A 19,408-nucleotide genomic window follows, 5' to 3' on the forward strand; every position below is an offset into this window, starting at 1 on the left:
CAGTTACCTGGATATACTGCAGAACTGGAGGGAGTTACCTCCCCTTTCCCTGAGGTCACCTCCTAATCCACCTGGCCACACCCCTTGCCCCTGCCCTACATATAAGGCAGGTCTGGGTGTGGGTCTCTCTCTCCCTTCTCTCCCGCCATGGATCATCTTGGCCACAGGCCAGCAGTTTGGTAATAAACTTTCTTTCCTGCCTGAATACTTTGTGGTGTTCTCCTTCACTGGCTACCTACTTTAATAACCTAACATATATAGTGCTCTGTTGAGGGGGGTGGCAGGAGGACACAAACACACTAATAGAGAACACGTGGCATGGCATAATGGCGCCTGAGCTGATGCCTGTTAAACCCAATCTCCACCACGTGGTCAATGCTAGAGAAAATAACTTTTAGATATCTATGTTGACAAAGCATATTGGTGGTCAAGCCTCACTTTCGAAGGTCTGTGAAAAGAGGCAGCTTTGTAAGCAAGGCACACAATGATGGTACGACTTGGGAATTTAATAAAGTAAGCAAGTAAGCAGGAAGATGAGAGAGGGAGAAAAACGAAGAGAAAGAGAGGAAAAGAGAGAAAGAGAGTCTGAATATAAGTGACTTCTGACCATTTACAGATATCAGCTCAGGCGCCATTATGCCATGCCACGTGTTCCCTATTAGTGTGTTTGCATTTTCCTGCCACCCCCCTCAACATGGCATCCCACTGGAGTTTATCAAAATATGGTTTCTCCATTTTATAATCTGAAAATTGTTGTTTGCTAGCAAAATTGTTTTTCTAACCAACCACGTGGTTTTAAAATATTGGGTAAAAAAACCCCAGTCAGTTACTATTGGAATTCCAAGAGTCTACTGCTAAAATTCATTTTTGCATGCTATAAAACCTATGTGCACAGTGTTTATGTCTGTGTAAATGTCATTTGTTAGTATGTCCATCTAGGTATATATCTGTGCTAAAACTCATCACATCTACTGAGTTTTGTCATTGCAGAATTCTGGCAAGTATTTGGTCAATTCTTGACAAGGTACAGCCCCTGCCTCATGAGACTTCTTCCAGGCTTCATTCAAGGACTGGCATCTACCACCAAGGGACCCTGCTGCTCACCTTCTCCAGGAGGGGCCACATTTCTGCCTTTTATCCATAATGCCGACGCCCCTTGCCAGCAGGAAGCAGCCAGAGAGAGTCTTCACCCTTTTTCATAACTATTAAGAGGCTGGAATGTTAGGTCCTCTCTCTGAGGGTTCCATGTAGATGCCCCCACCTCATTAAGTCTCCACCCAGTTACCTGGGTAACCTGCAGACCTGGAGGCAGTTACCTCCTCTTTCCCAGATGTCACATCCTAATCCACCTGGCCACACCGCTTGCTCCTGCCCTACATATAAGGCAGGGCTGGGTGTGGGTCTCTCTCTCTCTCCATTCTCTCCAGCCATGGGTCATCTCGGCCACAGGCCAGCAGGTTGGTAATAAACTTTCTTTCCTGCCTGAATACCGCATGGTGTTCTCCTTTACCGGCTACCTATTTTAAAAACCTAACAGTAACATCCTACTCAGGTGCTTTAAAAAAGTATTTTGAGGATAAATCCCAAACCATTTCGGTGAGCCATATAGACGGAGTAATAGCCAGACTATCCTTTCCAGCCTGGTATTTGGAAATAGCTGAATCTCCCATTACCATAGAGGAGACAATGCGGAGCCTCACACCCTGGCAAGAGCACAAAGGATCCCAAAGGAAAATGACCACAAGGTCAAGCATTTCAAAGTCGACCCAATGAGGAAGGAAAGCATTGACTGTTCTGTAGCTTAGAAAAAGACGTAATTATACATGAATCCTCAGAACATGAATGCATTTTCAAAGGAAGATACTTAGCTATTTTTCTCCTTATACTCCCTGTCTCTGCAAAAATAAAAAATAAAATAATTGTAAAAAAGTAACTCAAAAAAGTTTTAAAAATCAGTAGGCCAAAATCTAAATTGAGTTAAAAATGTAGAGAGGCCCAAGACACACTGGCCTCATAGAAAATTATCATAGGACAGGATTATTTCTCTTTGGTGTTGTGTGTGTGTATTTAATGTAAGATATTTTCATATATGAAGGTAAATATAAAATTTTTGCCCATCGAATTTTAATGCTGAACAATGTCTATAACTGCATAGTGGTTTGCAGATGATATGCTTTGTAAGACAGATTTTGCCTATCTAAAAATTATTGGCAATAAATATAGACATATTCTTTCTCAATGGATGATGAAAAGCAAAGAGTAGAGACAAACTGCTTATTTTCCCACATGACAATAACCAATTGAAATAAAACAACACAAGCCTTTGAAATATATGATGGTATTTGATTATAATATCATTTTCCTTCAGAATAAAAAGCTACAATGTCAATAAATTAGAGATAAAAGTTTTATTACTATATATATTTTAAATGAGTGAAATGAAATATACTGTTAGCATTTCCCTAGCCTCAGGTCCTCGGCAACTCCCACTAGCCCCCAGACCCACCCACACCTAATGAGCCATTCCTACTCACTACCTAACTACTTCCCGTTTACCCCCAGAGAGAGAAGCTGCCACCTGGATAAGGTGCAGACGCCATGTAGCTCCCTCTCCTGTGGGAACTATGGCCCCACTAATAAGCCTCCTTATGAACCTTCTTGTCCTGCCTGTGATTATCTCCGCAGGGTCCTCTGGGTTGGCCGGGACCTATGCTTTCATTGGTGCCGAACCCAGGATAGGCTCCCCCATTTTGGGGGGGATCCAAGCTGCCCCTGGGACCTATTCTGCTGTCCTAAGCCTACCCAGAGGACCACCAAGGTAATTTCTGACTGAGCGCTCTACTTCCATCCACCACAACAATCTACAAATTCGCCCTCACACCCTGAGTAAATGATCATCTAAACGAGGGCTCAGATCCAATTTTCCAATTTACCGTAGGGCTACAGGGCTATGGCTTCAGGGCCACACTAAAACACTTGGAGCCAAGTTCCGAGCCCCACTCCAAATGACCATAGCATAAGGCCACAGGGCCATGGCTTCAGGGCCACACTCCCCACTCGGTCTGGGAGACAGGAACTGGGGTGACGACCCCATTGCTGATTGTCTCCTACATTTCAGCTAACCAGAGTAATACTGGGGATGCTTGGTATTTAACTCCTCAGCTCCGCTAATCTCTTACCTCAGGAGGGCCACAATCATCCCCCACAACAGATTTGAAACTCCAACCAGGGTAACTGACCATTAGCTGGGAGCTTGAATTTTTCCATAAAGCAATGGGGCCTCTGTAAATCTTGGCTCCAAGTTCTGAACCCCACTCCCAGGGAAGGCCACCGGACTGCCGACCTTAAGCCACTGGGCTAGGTCAAGGGAATCAACAATTGTGGGTATTTGGAGTCAACTGATCTCTAGTTCAGCTCCACTGGTCACTCATCAAGTGTGGGACAGTCTAAACTGCTTAAGGAAAGCTGCTCAAGTTTGAGCCCAATCTTACAAATTTGGAGTACATAACTTCTATGATCACTCAGGCAGATTGAGTTCTCTCTCTCTCTCTCTCTCTCTCTCTCTCTCTCTCTCTCTCTCTCTCTCTCTCTCTCTCTGCCTCTATGCCTCTATGCCTGTGAGGGGCTGGTACTAGCTTCCAAAGGTACCAATATTTGTTTAACATCGGCTTTGATTGATGTTCGTTAAGCTTGTTGATTCTGTTAAGTTCTGGTTGTTGTTGGCTAAATACTAAGTTTTCTCTTCCATTGACCACGTGGTGGACAATAGAATTGGGTAACAAGCGCCACCTTGGTTCCATCCGGTTTCAAAAACTCTTGGAGGTGGAAGCCCACCCATCCCCCAGGTGATGGGCATGCCAAATTCCTCGAGGCTGGGCAAGGATGTGGACACTCAAGTTCCTGGTAACCCTGACCCCCACCCAGAATTCTGTGACTGTGGCCTTGCAATTCAAATGTGCCTTGCAATTCAAATGCTCAGAGGTGAAGGTGCCTTGCTGTGAGGCTGCTAAGGCTAGGACCAGCTCTGCTGTCATTATGCCATACCACATGTCTGTGTTCTGTTGTGTCCTGTCTCCCATCTCCTGGACCTTCTCTGGTCATAGCATCCCACTTCAGCTCCCCATTGGAGCTGAACTGCTTTCTCAAAATGTGGCTTCTCAATATCCTCACCTGAAAATTTGTGAAAATTTTTGTTTGCTGGAAAAGTTTCTGTGTTCTAAATCACCACATGGTTCTAAAATATGGGCAAGATAATATCATTCTGCCACTGGAATTCCAGAAATCTCTACATGGCCAATTAAAAAAAAATTCTAAGCATGCCCCAAAGCCTGTGCACAACTGTCTGTCTGTTGGTAAAACACGTGAAAACTGGCATCATGGTTTCAAAATTACTTGCTTTTTGACTACTATTTTAACTAATTTTAAGTCTTGTGTTAAACTGATCTTTGCAGCCTGTGGGTGGAATCACAGTGAACAGCCTGGAGACAATCCTGACTCTTATCACCAGACTCCAAACCAAAGAAAAAACCCAGGGTTTAAACCCAAACTGATCACGTCTGGGTGCAAGCAAATGTGTCTAAGAAAAACTAAAAAAGATTCAAATATGCAGCACATGGTATAAGTACAATGATGTAAACCAGTGTGTTATTCTTTATGTCCATCTATGCTAAAAGTCAAGTGTACATCTGATCCTGACAATTCTTTGGTATAGACTAAGATTATGCTTCTCCATTTTTCTCTCCAGTGCTCTCATAAACTCTTTAAGATCAAGGGACCAGAGTCATTTTGGAACGAGTGTGCAAATGTGGCCGATAACCTCGATTTTCCTGACCCAGGATTAATATTTTGCTTTATAGGATGCAGGTTGATGTGTGCTAGCTGTGTGGACTGTGGCGGTCCATGGCTACAGGAAGCTGCCTCCACAGTCTGCTCCCAAACTGCCTGGTTTCACTACTAGTGATTTCTTATTTTCTATCTCTTACATGCAAAACCGCTCAGGGAATCTAGCAGTCCTGTGAAGATTTTGACAGGCGGAGTGCTCCTGCCCTGGCTCTGCCCCAAGAATGACAATACCCCCAAGATTAGAGTTGGGTTTATTGCAGTCCTTTCATGACAGAGTTGCAACCGAGACTTACTCCAAGGTTAAAAGCATCAGAGTTGTGTTTGGTGGCCATGGAGTTGCATTGGGGTAGCACTGGTGTCTTCCCCCTCCATGTCTCAGAAACTGTCATGGCTGCTGCAGAGAGCAGACTTGGTTGACCTTTGGTCTGTGTGGATTTTGTGACTATGAACATGGTTAAAGGCCCAAGCCTTCTAAAATCTGTTTAAAATTGTCACCCTGCTTAAACCAGTAGGGCACCAGCCTACAAAAGCCATAGTATGCAGAATAAGCATCAGGGAAGATTGGGAGATTTCAAATGTCTTTAACCAGTCTCTGTAGAATTTTGCAACCAAGCAGGATGTGTGACAATCTATCCAGGGGACTCTGAGATGCAACTACAGCCTCACCCAGATCCAACCCATCTCTCCTGCCTGGCTCCATCACACATGACTAACGAGGCCTACTGATTCGGGATGGAAGACACAGCCACTTTGGATCCACTGAAGCTGATACATTAACATTGTCCTGACCCTTTGCCCTCTTGATTGTTATTCATTTGTGCTCTCTTCCAAGTGCTGGTAAAGTTAAATGATATGATTTTATTTGATGGCACATGTATCTCATTCAGTCTGCTATTCTCTGAGTGTGTTACATCAGAACTCTGGTAATATTTGTTGGTCAATTCTCAGCAACTTACAGGTAATCTCTACTCCTATTGTTCTCCTGTTGATTTAATTGGAAATAAAAAGGGCTTTTATGGCTAAGACTCCTTGGGTTGCAGTTTGAAGCCAACCCCGGGCCGGAAAAATATCCCTCTAAAACTCCATCTTCCAACTAACCAGCAAACACCCAGGCTGGAAGCTTTGATCAAGAGAATGAGCCAAATGCAGAAAGTGACACCGTGACTCAAGTGGTAGAGCACTAGCCTAGAGCAGAAGTGCTCAGTGACAGTGCCCAGGCCTTGAGTTCAAATCCCATGAATTCCAGCTGGGACAAGCTACCCAAACAATGAGCACCTAGACCTTTAGGATGAGGTCAAACCTGACAATGAAGATCCATGGAGAGGAGTAAGAAGAGATAAATTCTCATCTTATATGGAGTGAATTTAAACTTGCCCTTTCAAAATTAATCAGAGCTGGAAGATCAAGAGGAATACTTGTTTACCCACCTATTGTACATATCTGTCTATTTTCCATCTGGACAGAAACTTGAATTCTTGCCCTTGTTATTTGCTATTTGTATAAATATGTGTGTGTGTGTGTGTGTGTGTGTGTGTGTGTGTGTATTAGCTTCTGACTGGTTACTCCCAACCAGCCACTATCCCTAAACACTTCCTTCCTGCCCCCAGTCTAGTTATTCCTCCTTCCTTGTAATAGGCCACAATTGGGTTTATGCTCCAAATGGAACTTTCCTGGCTTGTGCCAAAGGTGTGTTCTCCCATGTCGTTCATGTTAACTGGTCCAGTGAACTTGTCAGCCATTTGCGTGACCTTTTCAAAAGTCTCTTTTAACAGGATGATATCCTTCACCCAGGACGCCACCTGGGAACTTGCAGTTCAAGGCCAGCCTCTTGCTACACTGCTCTGCCCAGCGTAGATCTGGACCCTGAAGACCCCAGCCCCAGTGACTGCTTGATGTGCCCACGCTGCAGGAGGTAGCCAGAGGAGACCATGACACCCATTGGCCCTGATAACCACTCTCATGGAAATGATGAGGACTTTTACCAACCAAACTGGACGGTAGCAGGCCAAATGACAAATCAGCGACCCCTGACTACTTCGCCCCTTTACAGCAGGAAGTAGCTCCAGAAGAAACAACCTCCACCCATTCTCTTGCCTGGTACCCCTCCTCTGTTATTAATAAACAACAAATGGAATGTTAGCATTTCCCTAGCCTCAGGTCCACAGCTCCTACCACTAGCCCCCAGACCCATGCATACCTAATGAGCCACTCATACTCACTGCCTAACTACTTCCCTAAGTTGGCAATATACCTTAACAGGTTATGCAAGTTATCATTACTATAATAAAAAATGGTATTTCCAATTCAGCTGACAAGAAATTAGAGAAATTGTTATATCTGTAGCTACAGAGAGATACTTCCTGATGAAAACTCTTTCCAAAACAATGTTTTTGTCACTACAACTTTGACATCTTTATTCCTGGAAATGTGGATTAAAAACTTCCTCATGGGTATTACAATTGGATAAAAGAAAGAAGAGATTTCCCCCCTCATTCATGGAGATCTTGTTGACATATACAAATGCACCTGATTTCAAAGAACAGGAAAACAGCAATTGTGTGGGAGACACAGGTGTTGAAGATTTAGATCTACCTTTAGAGGAGCTACTGTAGGGCTGTCTGAAGATTGAAGCCGTAATTGATGAGAATGGTGAGAATGGACAGAGGAATATTGTCCCCACCACAATGCGTACCACAGCACCTAGACATAGGAGCTACTGTGGGACATCTTTAGCAAGAGAGCATGTCCCAGAAATAGTTATTCATGTTGTTTGTGGCACAGAGTTCAGTCTCCACGTGGACGCACAAAAACTGAATAATCCCGTGAATAAATAGGCTAAAGCTAAAAGGGAGATTTCTCAAAGGAAGAAAAAAAAAAAGACTAGTAGACACATGAAGGGATGTTCCACATCTCTGGCCATAAAAGAAATGCAAACCAAGACAACATTGGGATTTCACCTCAACCCAGTTAGACTGGCCATTATCAATTAAACTAATGATAAAAAATGCTGGCGGGGATGTGGCCAAAAGAGAACATCACTACATTCTTATTGGGAAAGGAAACTTATTCAGTTCAGTTACTTTAGAAAGCAGTATGGAAGTTTCTCAAAGAGTAAACATAGATCTCCCTGTCACCCAGCAATCCCACTCCTGGAAATATACCCCAAAACACATCAACAAGGCTACACTAAAGCTACCAGCACAATCATGTTCATTGCAGCATTATGGAATCAGCCCAGTTGCCCATCGGTACAGGTAGAAAAATGGTTGAAGAAAATGTGATATATACAACAATGGAATTCTATGCTTCTATCAGAAAGAATGCTATTGTCCCATTCATAAGTAAATGGAAAGACTGGGATAGAAGTATATTAAGGAAAGCAAGCCAGATCCAAAGAAACATAGTCTGCATTGTTTCCCTCACTGATGATAATAGCTCAGTAGTTATGTGCATATGAGTATATACCATGATGCTTATCGAAATGAATTTCAAGAAATGGAAACAAGAGGGTTATTTATTAGTGTATTGTTTGCAGTTAATTCTTTCCTTTTTTTGATCATTTGGTTGTTTTCTGTTGTCACTATTTCCAATTTATGTATCCTTTGTCTTGTATATAACATTCTCTGATTTGGAGAAGAGAAGGGGAATGATGGAAATAGTGAGATAAAGGATGAACCAATGCACCATTGATACCAGACTCTATATTGGAAACAAACTTTACTACTTGGAGGGATGTGAGTTGGGGAGTGGAGAAAATGAGTGTAAGTAAGGGAAAGGAAATAACTGCTCAAAAACAAATGTACTCCTCGCCTTATTTATGCAACTGTCACCCCGCTGTACATCAGCTTTACAATTAAAACATTTTAAGGAAAACCAAATCAATAAAATACAAACAGAAAAATTGCCAACTCAAGAGAGAAAATCTAACCCTCCTGACACAGGCATAATGAACAGGATCCAGGAAGAAATATACAAGAAGAAACATTTAAAAGATGGAGGAAGTAACCAGAAGTCTTCCATGAAGAAAAATCCCAGTGTGGTTGAACAAGTTTATATTCCCACCAACAATGTAGTAGTGTTCCCGTTTGGCCACATTCCCTCCAGCATTTGTTAATATTAAATTTTCCTGGTAATGGACATTCTTACTGGGGTTTGGTAGACTCAGTGTTGTTTTGATTTCCATTTCTTTTATGGCCAGCACTCTAGAGGACTTCTTCATGTGCCTCTTGGCCATTCTCATTACCTCTTCAGAGAAGTCTCTTGTTCAACCCCTCTGGATAGCAGTATGGAGGTTCTTCAGAAGACTAAACATAGAGCTCCTGAACGAGCCAGCAGTCCCACTTTGGGGCATCTACCCAAAAGATTACAAGCAAGACCACACTAAAGCCACCAGCACAACATGTTCATCACAGCACAATTTGTCATTGCTAACAAATGGAACCAACCCAGAGTCTCCACTAGACAAGTGGATCAGGAAAATGTAGTACATATACACAGTGGAACTCTATGCCTCTATCAGAAAGAATGACATTGCTACTTTAATAAGGAAATGGAAGGACTCAGAAAATATCATACTAACTGATGTGAACCAGACCCAAAGAACATGGAATCTATAATTTCCCTCATAGGGAATAATTAGTACATGTTTAGGTTAGTCACAGCAGAACAGCACAATAGCACTAAAGCTATGCCATTATGAACACATAAGATGATACTAAGCAAAGTGAACTCCAAGTTACAAAAATAGTTATTGTAGTTATTTTCAACAAGCCATGTGAAACGGTACCTTTTTGTCTCTTTTGTATTCCTTTCCTGTGGTTTTTTCCCTGCTATTACTGTAACTGATCGTGTACCCCCGATACTGTATATACGTGTATTGGAAGTAGGGAAGAGAAAGGGAATACCAAAATCAGGAGACAACGGATAAAAAGACAAGCCACTGCAATAGCATTACTTACAAAATCAATAGTTGGAAACCATTTGTACAACTCATGCAGGGGGAGGGAAGTGGAAAGGGCGTAGACAGGGGAAATTAGGGAGGAAGTAACAAGTTGGATGAGAAATGTAGTTGTCTTAGAGTTGAAACTGTAACCCCTCTGTACTTCAATTTGAAAAGAAAGAAGGAAAAAAAAGGAAAAGGAAAAAAGGACAAGCCCAGGATTAGATGGAGTTCCAGCTCAATTCTGTTAAGACTTTCAAGATGAAGTAGCACTAATATTTCTCAAGCTTTTCCATGAATTGGAAACAGATGGAACAATTCCAAACTGATTCCCAAAACCAGGTAAGGGCCAAACACATAAAGAACTACAGAAAAATTTTTCTGAGGAACACACCTGCAAAGCTCTCCAATGAAATAATAGCCAATAGAACCCAGAAACAAATGAAAAAAATACATTATGGCCAAGTACGCTTCATCCCACAGATGCAAGGCTGGTTTAACATACATAAATCAATAAATGTATTTCATGATATCCACAGCGTCACACACAAGAGCCACATGACCCTTTGAATAAGTGTAGAAAAAGAGTGAGAAAGTACAAATCAATTCATTTTAAAAGCTTTGGAGAGGTTCTAGTTAGAAGGAATATTCATTAAAACAATAAAGTTATATATGACAGACCAACAGCCAATATCATCCTGAATGGGGTAAAACTAAAAGCATTTCCCCTAAAAAAGGGCAAAGGGAAGGATATGCACTCTCTCCACTCATCTTCAGTATAGGTCTGGAATTACTACTCATAGCAGTCATGAAAGAAAAAATATATAAAAAGGAGTCACATAAGGAAAGAAGAAATTAAACTACCTCTATTTGAAAATGACATGATTTTATAATTCAAAGACCCAAAAAGCTACATCTACAAGAGCCATGAGCTTAGAAATAACCAATCAGTTTGGCAAAGAAACAGAATACAAAATTCACTTACAAAATCAGTAGACTTTCCATATGGTAGAAATGTACAAGCTGAAAGGGAAATAAAAAAAAAAACTCCATTTGTAATGGCCTAAAAAAACAACAAACAAACAAACACACAAAACCCAGCAACTAGGAATTAACCCAACCAAACAGGTAAAGGAGCTTTATGGTGAAAACTAAAGAAGTCTGAACAAAATAATCAAAGACGACAGGACGAAGTTCATCATTTTCACCAGTTCATGTTCATGGATACACAAAAGCAATATTGTGAAAATGGCTAATTTGATGAAAATGGCCATACTGCCTTAATGACATACAATGGCCCGTTTCTCTGGGGCCTTTGAGGTGTCTACATGGAAGTGTGTTATATTTCAACAAGAGAAAACAGAGAGTTGTTTTTGATATTGACTAGGGCTTATGATAGAGATGAATGGCATCTTTACCACATGTTCTCAGAGAGGTGCATCATGAAAATGACTTGATCTTTATTAAAATATTAAGACAAAAATTCCCCCTGTTTGAAGGTGAAAGTACAGAATGAAAGTGTGACACTTCGTGTTGGCATTGATTGATGACAGGATTCATCAGCATCGTAAGTAACTTCCTTAGGCAACAGGAAGTGAGTACATTTGTAGAGGCCTCTGCATATGGGATACCTGCTGGCACCTGCTTGCATCAACCAGCAGTGCTCTGTGGCTGTAGTGCATAGTGGGTGTGTCAACTGACCACATGGGTATGATCCCCTCATATGTTGGGTGGACATCTCCATGGCGTAGAAGTGTTTCTTACCATTTCACTGTGCACATGAAAAATAGCATCCTCTGAGGCAATCTAGTTGCATCCTCCCAAATGGCTATCATGCAAATAGTATCATGACACAGATGCCGACCCAAACATAACAAAGAAAACTTTCATCCCTGGGGCTTCTCTATCTGTGATCTTAGAAAAATCATACCACCTGTGGTGAAGAAGAAAAATAGGCAAACATGTTTTCAAACTCGTGTTTTTCTCCTGGAGGCAAGGCCTCAGATGCAGAGCCTCGGGGAAGAGTTTGACACATTCTTCTTTGGGGATTCACAAGAGGCTTTGGTGAAAGAACATGGGCTGCAGTGTAAATCTCTGCCAATAAAAACACATGTATGCATACCTACAGACATATGTGAATATACATACCTGGGACTGAACGCTTTACTTCCAGGCAGAATTTCAGCCTGGCAGATGCTTCTGTGATGTGGCCTTTGATGCTCATACTCATTCTTCTCCAGCTTCCCCTTCTTCTCAAGTCCTTGGCTGGCACTAGCTGCTTTTCTACAATGAAGCAGCGAGCACACATGGATGGAGATGTGCTGATTGCTGGATTTTTCCCCCTCTACACTTTAGGAACAGATGTCAGTAACAGTGATGCTTCCAGGAAAGAAGACAATAAGCCGTAAGTAACTCATCATTCTATTTCCATTTACGGTTTTGTTTTCAAGATTGGCAATGGCTGAGGGAACTTGGGCGAGCACATCAATAGTTGCTGTCTTCTCTACCCTGACCTCCCATCCCTAGTGTACCAGAAACAGCTCAGTTTCATATTTTATTTTGCAAGTACAACTGAGTGATTTTCTGCCTGTCAGTTGAAGACTCTCATTTCATTCAGTGTAGCTTCTCCTTTCCAGGGCTGTAAGTTCTTCACTTTATGCCACCATCTCTGTATCTTCTGAATCTCAGCTGTCATGCTTGATTATGAAGTAATGTTATTACAGACAACCTGAGTCATTGGCAGGAATTCTGTACTAAAAGGTTACAGACACATTTCCTTCCACACTGGCCTGTGGTATGAAAATTTTTTTATGACACATATTTTGAGGAAATTGTTTCAAATTCTTATTTTAATCTGGTGGCTCATGATTGTATTCCTCTCTACGCAAAAGGCTGATATCTGAGGATTGAGTGTCGAAGCCAATCTGGACATGAATGTCCTTGAGAATTTTATCTCCAATTACCCAGCCAAAAGCTGGAAGTGGAACACTGGCTCAAGCAACAGAGTGCTGGCCTTGAGCAAAAAAGTTCAAGGAAAGTGGCCATGCTTTGGTTTCAAGCCCCAGAATGTGCGCATGCACACGCACGCACTCACGCACGCACATACACACATACACACACACTTATGGACACATTCTCCCTCTGTATGTGTGTGTTTCTCTCTGTCTCTCTGTCTCTCTGGGTCTCTGTCTCTTTCTCTGTGTCTCTGTGTCTCTGTGTCTCTCTCTCTGTCTCTCTCTCTCTCTGTCTCAGTGTCTTTTACTGTAGACAAGAATTTACTATATCAAACTAATCACTGTGTCATTATTTCATGTCAGATACGGTCCACAAACCATATATTCCCTCATGTATAATGCAATGTTTTAACCTGTTCCCTGGCAAAGATAAATCTGCAGGTATTGCATCCATTGAAGTCATATGTTGTGAAATACTCCTAAGTTCCTAAATTTCTATGCTCATTATATAGGTTTTTCTTCAAAAACTACCAGTTTGTTTTATCCTTGGCTTTTGCCTTTGAAGGAATCAACAAAAGTTCTCATCTTTTACACAATTTGACTCTGGGATTTCATATCTGTGATATCCAATATGGAAACTGGCTAGCATTTAAAAATCCCTTCATTTGCCTCTTTGGGAAGTACAAGAGTCCAAACTACTGCTGTGTGAGAGAGAGCAAGTCCATAACAGTGCTGACAGGACCGTCAGGATTAACATCTGCCTTGATTGGGACGTTACTAGGCCTCTACAGGTACCCACAGGTGAGGATGAGAAAGTGGGGTGATATTAAATGAATGTCTAATTTGATGCCATTTCAGGTGATAGAAAAGAATGATAGGAAGATACTGGATTCATGAGCCTATTGAATTTTGTGATATACAAAAAGTAGAGTTCAAAATAATTTTATATTTATACTTCCATGTGTAGAAAAGAGGACAAAGAAATTAGAGCAGGCAAAGGGATTCTTTTTTAAAAACAAGAAATAGCAAATGATTTTGACGTGTGGAGATACGTTGATCAGTGTGCTGGTAGCTCATGACTGTAATCCCCATTAATCAAGAAACTTTTTTGTCTAGTTACCAATCCCAAAGTGGAAAGTGACAGATATGAAAGTTAGATCTAAAACATGACCATGATATATGAAATCCATATGGAATACATACAAAGCCATGTGTGTATATGCATGATCCATCTGGCTAGTTTATGCTATAAAAGGGATGGAATTCCATGATGTATTGTATGACCAAACAGCTAACAGGACAACAATAAATGAACAATGGAAAGCTGAAGCCTATCCTGTCTGAGGATGATAGATATTAAATGTGTGTGAAAAAGAGCAGAGAAATGGGGAGTGGAAGTAGATGGGAAAATACAACCTAATATTCAACGTACCCATGTACAATTGGACTTAGGAAAGGTGGAATGGGTGTGGTTAGTATAGATAGCAGTTATAGATAGAAATGACAGATATCAAAGGAATTGTATCAGTACATTGCACAACTATTAAAAACAATTTTAAATAATTAAATGGAAAAAATGACTTTCTACCTAATTTTACTGGTTACTTAATATACTTCACCATAGAGACTGTGATAGATGGTAATATTCTCCTTCATGGGCTGTTCAATTTTGATTTTTTAGCTTAACTTTGGGCCTTTTAATCATGTCCTGAGTGACCATAGCAAGTTTCCTGCTCTGTATCAGATGGCCCAGAAGGACACATCGATAGCCACTGCCATGGTCTCCTTACTGCTTCACTTCAACTGGAACTGGGTGGATCTGTTTACCTTAGTAGATGAGAATGGTTTGTGGATTCTTCCTGCATTGAAAAAAGAGATGGCCAAGTACAGAGTTTGTATAGCCTTTGAGGTAGCGATTCCAACCCATGCTGCACCATACGCACTCAAAGTCATGTCCGTTTATAACCGGATTAATAAATCTTCAACAAATGTCCTCATCATATACGGTGATAATGAATCCCTACTAGACTTAATGGTGTGCATTGAGCAACTATTAATAAAAGGCAAAGTTTGTATCCTGAACTCACAGTGGGATTTAACCATCAGGAAGAGATATTTCATGCTAGGTTCCTTGCATGTACCCCTCATTTTCTCACACCATCACCCAGATGTGTCTGGATTCACAGATTTTGTCAAGGCAGTGAAGCCTTCCACATACCCACAAGACTTTTTCCTTGCTCGGCTGTGGTTTCTGTCTTTCAATTGCTCAGATTCTGATTCTGACTGTGTAACGTGGGAGAACTGTCCTCATGATGCCTCCTTGGATTGGTTGCCTGGGCACATTTTTGACATGACTATGTCTGAAGACAGTTACAATATATACAATGCTGTGTATGCTGTGGCCCAGGCTCTCCATGAGATGCTTCTCAATCAAACAGAAGTACAAACAATGGGAAATAGGAAAGGGACAGTGCCTTCCCCTGCACAGGTAAGGCCTTCTGTTTCTGATGGCACGCACCATCAGCACAGTCAATTCCTAGAGGAACTTCTTACCACATGAAAATTAATATTTTACTTATGTTCTCCAAATTAAAGTAATTATATTTCTGTAAATATCTTTGAGGTTTTCTAGACATGAGTTCCTGTGTTATTAAGGAGAACAGGCCAGTAACAAAGAAGATATTAATTCCATATTTCTGTACATTCTTCTAGTTACTAATAACCTTCACATACACATAGGTAATGTTTTGGTAAGTTATTAGCACGTTTTCCCAATGAGTTTCTAAGCATGTCCTGCTGAGCAAAATAATCTATATTTTTCATAAGTCACCTAGTTTCATCCTCCTTTAGGTATTAAAATTTGCACAAGCTGAAACTATAACTATAGACACTAATAGAATTCATTTCTGTGGAAAACTCTAACTAGCCATGTGAAAATTGCTGCATTTATGGTTATTTAAATGAAATAGGTTTTTCTTGAAAAAAGGCCTTCTAGGACTTTGCTGAGTGACCGGTACTCAGGAAAACTATTTTTATTCCTCCAAATATTTTCCTCTGGAGTGCTTTATCAGGTGTCTGTGCCTTTCTTGAATTATGAATTAGAGATTAAAGACACTAAGGACCTTTTCTTAATTTGGCTTTCTGTCTAACCACTGGGGTATACTTCAACATAAGATGATGTATCTCTTGTAGCTGCACCCTTTTCTGAAGAATACCCAATTTCAGAATCCTGCTGGAGATCTGGTAATCTTAGAGGACAAAAGAAAATTGGAGGCAGAGTATGACATTGTGAACATTTGGAATTTTCCAGAAGGTCTTGATCTTGAGGTGAACATAGGAAAGTTTTCTCCATTTGCTCTACATGACCATCAACTGTCTTTATCTGAAGATATGGTAGAGTGGGCCATAGGAACTACAGAGGTGGGTTGGATTTAATTCACATGATTTTAAGAACAGATAAGTAAGTGAAATTCACACTTTAAATGTAACATCTAATTGAATGCCAGCAACTATCTCCTTTAATACTAGCTACTCAGTTCTGAATATCCTGGTTTGAAGTCAGGCCAAGCAGGAACACCTGTGAGACACTTATCTTGATTTAACCAACACAAAAGAGGTTGTGGATTCTGGCTGATGCTTCTAATCCTATCTACTTGGGAGGCTGACATCCTCAGATCTCACATAATTCCTTTAAGAGCCCCACCAGTCAAAAAATCTGTGAGACTCTGTCATTAAACCACCAAAAACATAAGCTAGAGCTGTGGACCAAGCGGCAGATCACTAATCTTGAACAAAAACAGCTCAAGGACATTGCTTAGACACTGAGTTCAAGCTCCAGGATCAGCACCCTCCAAGAAAATTTCAGTTTATTTCTAAACGTGAATTTTGAATATTGTCATAAAATACAAATTGCATACTTCTTAGCAGGGTTCTAACACCGATGAAGTACCCAATTAATTGCTTTGTGTGTTTGAAAGGTTTACTTGGTTCCCTTCTCTGGTGGTTTCATTTAATGGTTAGCTGAGCTGCTACTTAGGTATCTTTCATGAGAGGAATCATTGAATGAGGTAGCACATAAACCTTTTTTCATCACATGATGTGGAATCCATAGCAGCATTCAACCCACTGACTGGATTTATGTACATTTATAATACTATGCTAAAGAACTGAAGTCGTTCAAATAATGGAACTTTTGGAATGTTAGGAAAAGCCTAAACAGTTTCTGACACATATCTGATGTTCCTCAGCCTGTTCATTCTGTGTGCAGTGAGAGCTGTGGTCCTGGATTCAGGAAATACCCTCAGGAGGGAAAGGCTGCCTGCTGCTTTGATTGCATTCCTTGCACAGAGAATGAGATGACCAATGGGACAGGTAAGTTCACGGCAGAGGGAGAAATACTTGTTTTCTCCTAGTGCCCCACAAACCATGCAAAGCACTACAAAACTTGTGTATTCGGGTTGAAGTCAAAGTCCTCCTTCACTCACTTAGTAGTAATTTAGTTGCAAAAATGGATGATACTGCTTCCTGTCTGAACTGTGTATAGGATTAACTTTTTCTAGTATATTGCATGCATGTTTATTTAACTACTCAGTTATGTTAGTGTATTTTCTATCATATGAAGTGCAAAATCTTTTTAAGAATGTGGTCTACCATTTTGACAAAATTGATTTTACATTATAAAGAAAACACAGATCTTTATTTCCTAGTGCCCAGAACTGTTCTTAAAACAGAGCAAGTGCTCTGGTTAGGTACAAATGTTGTGCATGGCATGACTGTATAACTTCAAAGAATGATTACATTCTCTGTTCCCTAGTGCTTTACAGGTGAGTAGGAGAAGCAAATATTACAATGACAAGAAAGGACCACGGTGCTACTCTCTGTATTGCACAGAGACACACAGAAAAATGCAAGGTCTTCTAGTTATTTTATATAAGGACATTGTTGTACACAAAAGGCTGAGAATTATTATGGAAGCATGAAGAGATGTATGAAATTATTATTAGGACATTAGGAATGGCAAGAAAGAATATGAATGGTATTCGTTGCAAGTAAATAGTTTCAAGTAGACTTGTGGAAACAAGTGTAGGAACATGATGAAGTTATAAAAATAATACTAAACATGTCTGGTAATCCTTGGTCATATGAAGTTTGTGCTAGTCATGTTTGATATGTCAGAATTTTTTTCTAAGTAGAGATTTCCTAGTGTCCTTTTAAGAAGTGAAAAAGGAATAATGGTAACTTGTCTTCCTCACCAGATATGGAGGACTGTGTGAAGTGCCCAGATCACCAGTATGCCAACAAAGAGGGAAACCAGTGCCTCCTAAGAGCTGAAAGCTTCCTGGCTTATGGAGAGCCCTTGGGGATGGCCTTGGCCTGCATGGCTCTTTGCTTATCTACACTCACAGCACTTGTTCTTGGGGTCTTTGTGAAACATCACAACACCCCGATTGTCAAGGCAAATAACCAGGCTCTCAGCTACATCCTGCTCATCTCCCTCATCTTCTGCTTCCTCTGTTCCTTGCTCTTTATTGGCCGTCCCAACACAGTCACCTGCCTTTTACAGCAAATCACATTTGGAGTTGCATTCACTGTAGCTGTTTCCACTGTCTTGGCCAAAACGGTAACAGTGGTTCTGGCCTTCAAGGTCACTTCTCCAGGGAGAAGGATGAGGTGGCTGCTGGTATCAGGGGCTCCTAACTTCATCGTTCCCATCTGCACCCTGATCCAGGTGACCCTGTGTGGACTCTGGCTGGGAACCTCTCCTCCCTTCATTGACACAGACACATACTCTGAACATGGACACATCATCATCCTGTGTAACAGGGGCTCCCTCACTGCCTTCTACTGTGTCTTGGGATACCTGGGCTCCCTGGCCCTGGCCAGCTTCACTGTGGCTTTCCTGGCCAGGGACCTGCCTGACACCTTCAATGAAGCCAAGTTCCTGACCTTCAGCATGCTGGTGTTCTGCAGTGTGTGGCTCACCTTCCTGCCTGTCTACCACAGTGCCCAGGGCAAGGTCATGGTGGCCGTGGAGGTCTTCTCCATCTTGGCTTCCAGTGCAGGGCTCCTGGGCTGCATCTTTGCCCCCAAGTGCTACATCATCTTGATAAGGCCAGATAGAAATTGTCTGCATGGCTTCAGGGATAAAAATCATAGAAGGAGAAATAAGCATTGTTAAGATTAATTCAAATATTTGAATACTATATACAGTTTCTGAACTAAATCTATAGTAATTTTCCAGTCTTATGTTTGTATATAATATGAAAATTTTACTTCAATGAATAAGGGCCTATTGCTTACAATTTTTCTTGTGTGTTTTTCATTCCTTTTATTTACTATGTACTTAATATTTATCCCCTGTTCTTAGTGTCTTTTGAGCTAAGTCCTAGGTGAAGGGCCAGGTGTACACATAATGACACATAACACTGGTAAGTTCTCTCTTGTGCCTCATCCATCCCAGCAGGGTGTTCAGGCACCCCAAAAGGGAGCAGCAGGAAATTACCAAGATAGCCTCAAGAAATCAGAGTGGGATGAGGATGCTTTTCATTTCACATGATAAAGGCCTGGTCATTTATTCTTGAGAGTAGTTTTACTGTGAATAATGTGAGGGGGAAAAGGGAGAAAGAAGAGTCCCAAGACAAAAAGAGATGGGGGTGTGGAATGAAAAAGGGGA

At 41.1% G+C, this 19,408-nt stretch overlaps 1 protein-coding gene across 1 annotated transcript; it reads left to right on the forward strand.

Annotated features, from left to right (window-relative positions):
• Window positions 1–7,337: 7,337 nt before the first annotated feature.
• LOC125339970 (vomeronasal type-2 receptor 116-like) lies at window positions 7,338–18,853 on the forward strand (the record flags this gene model as incomplete). The annotated part of the gene is made up of 6 exons (XM_048331326.1): window positions 7,338–7,450; window positions 13,248–13,536; window positions 14,417–15,223; window positions 15,928–16,155; window positions 16,983–17,106; window positions 17,991–18,853. Coding segments are annotated over exons 1-6 (2,424 nt in total), but the record flags the coding sequence as incomplete, so codon positions are not given.
• Between the last annotated feature and the right edge of the window lie 555 nt (window positions 18,854–19,408).

The sequence above is a fragment of the Perognathus longimembris genome, chromosome 22, assembly GCF_023159225.1.
Source record: "Perognathus longimembris pacificus isolate PPM17 chromosome 22, ASM2315922v1, whole genome shotgun sequence".
Taxonomy (NCBI): Eukaryota; Metazoa; Chordata; class Mammalia; order Rodentia; family Heteromyidae; genus Perognathus; species Perognathus longimembris.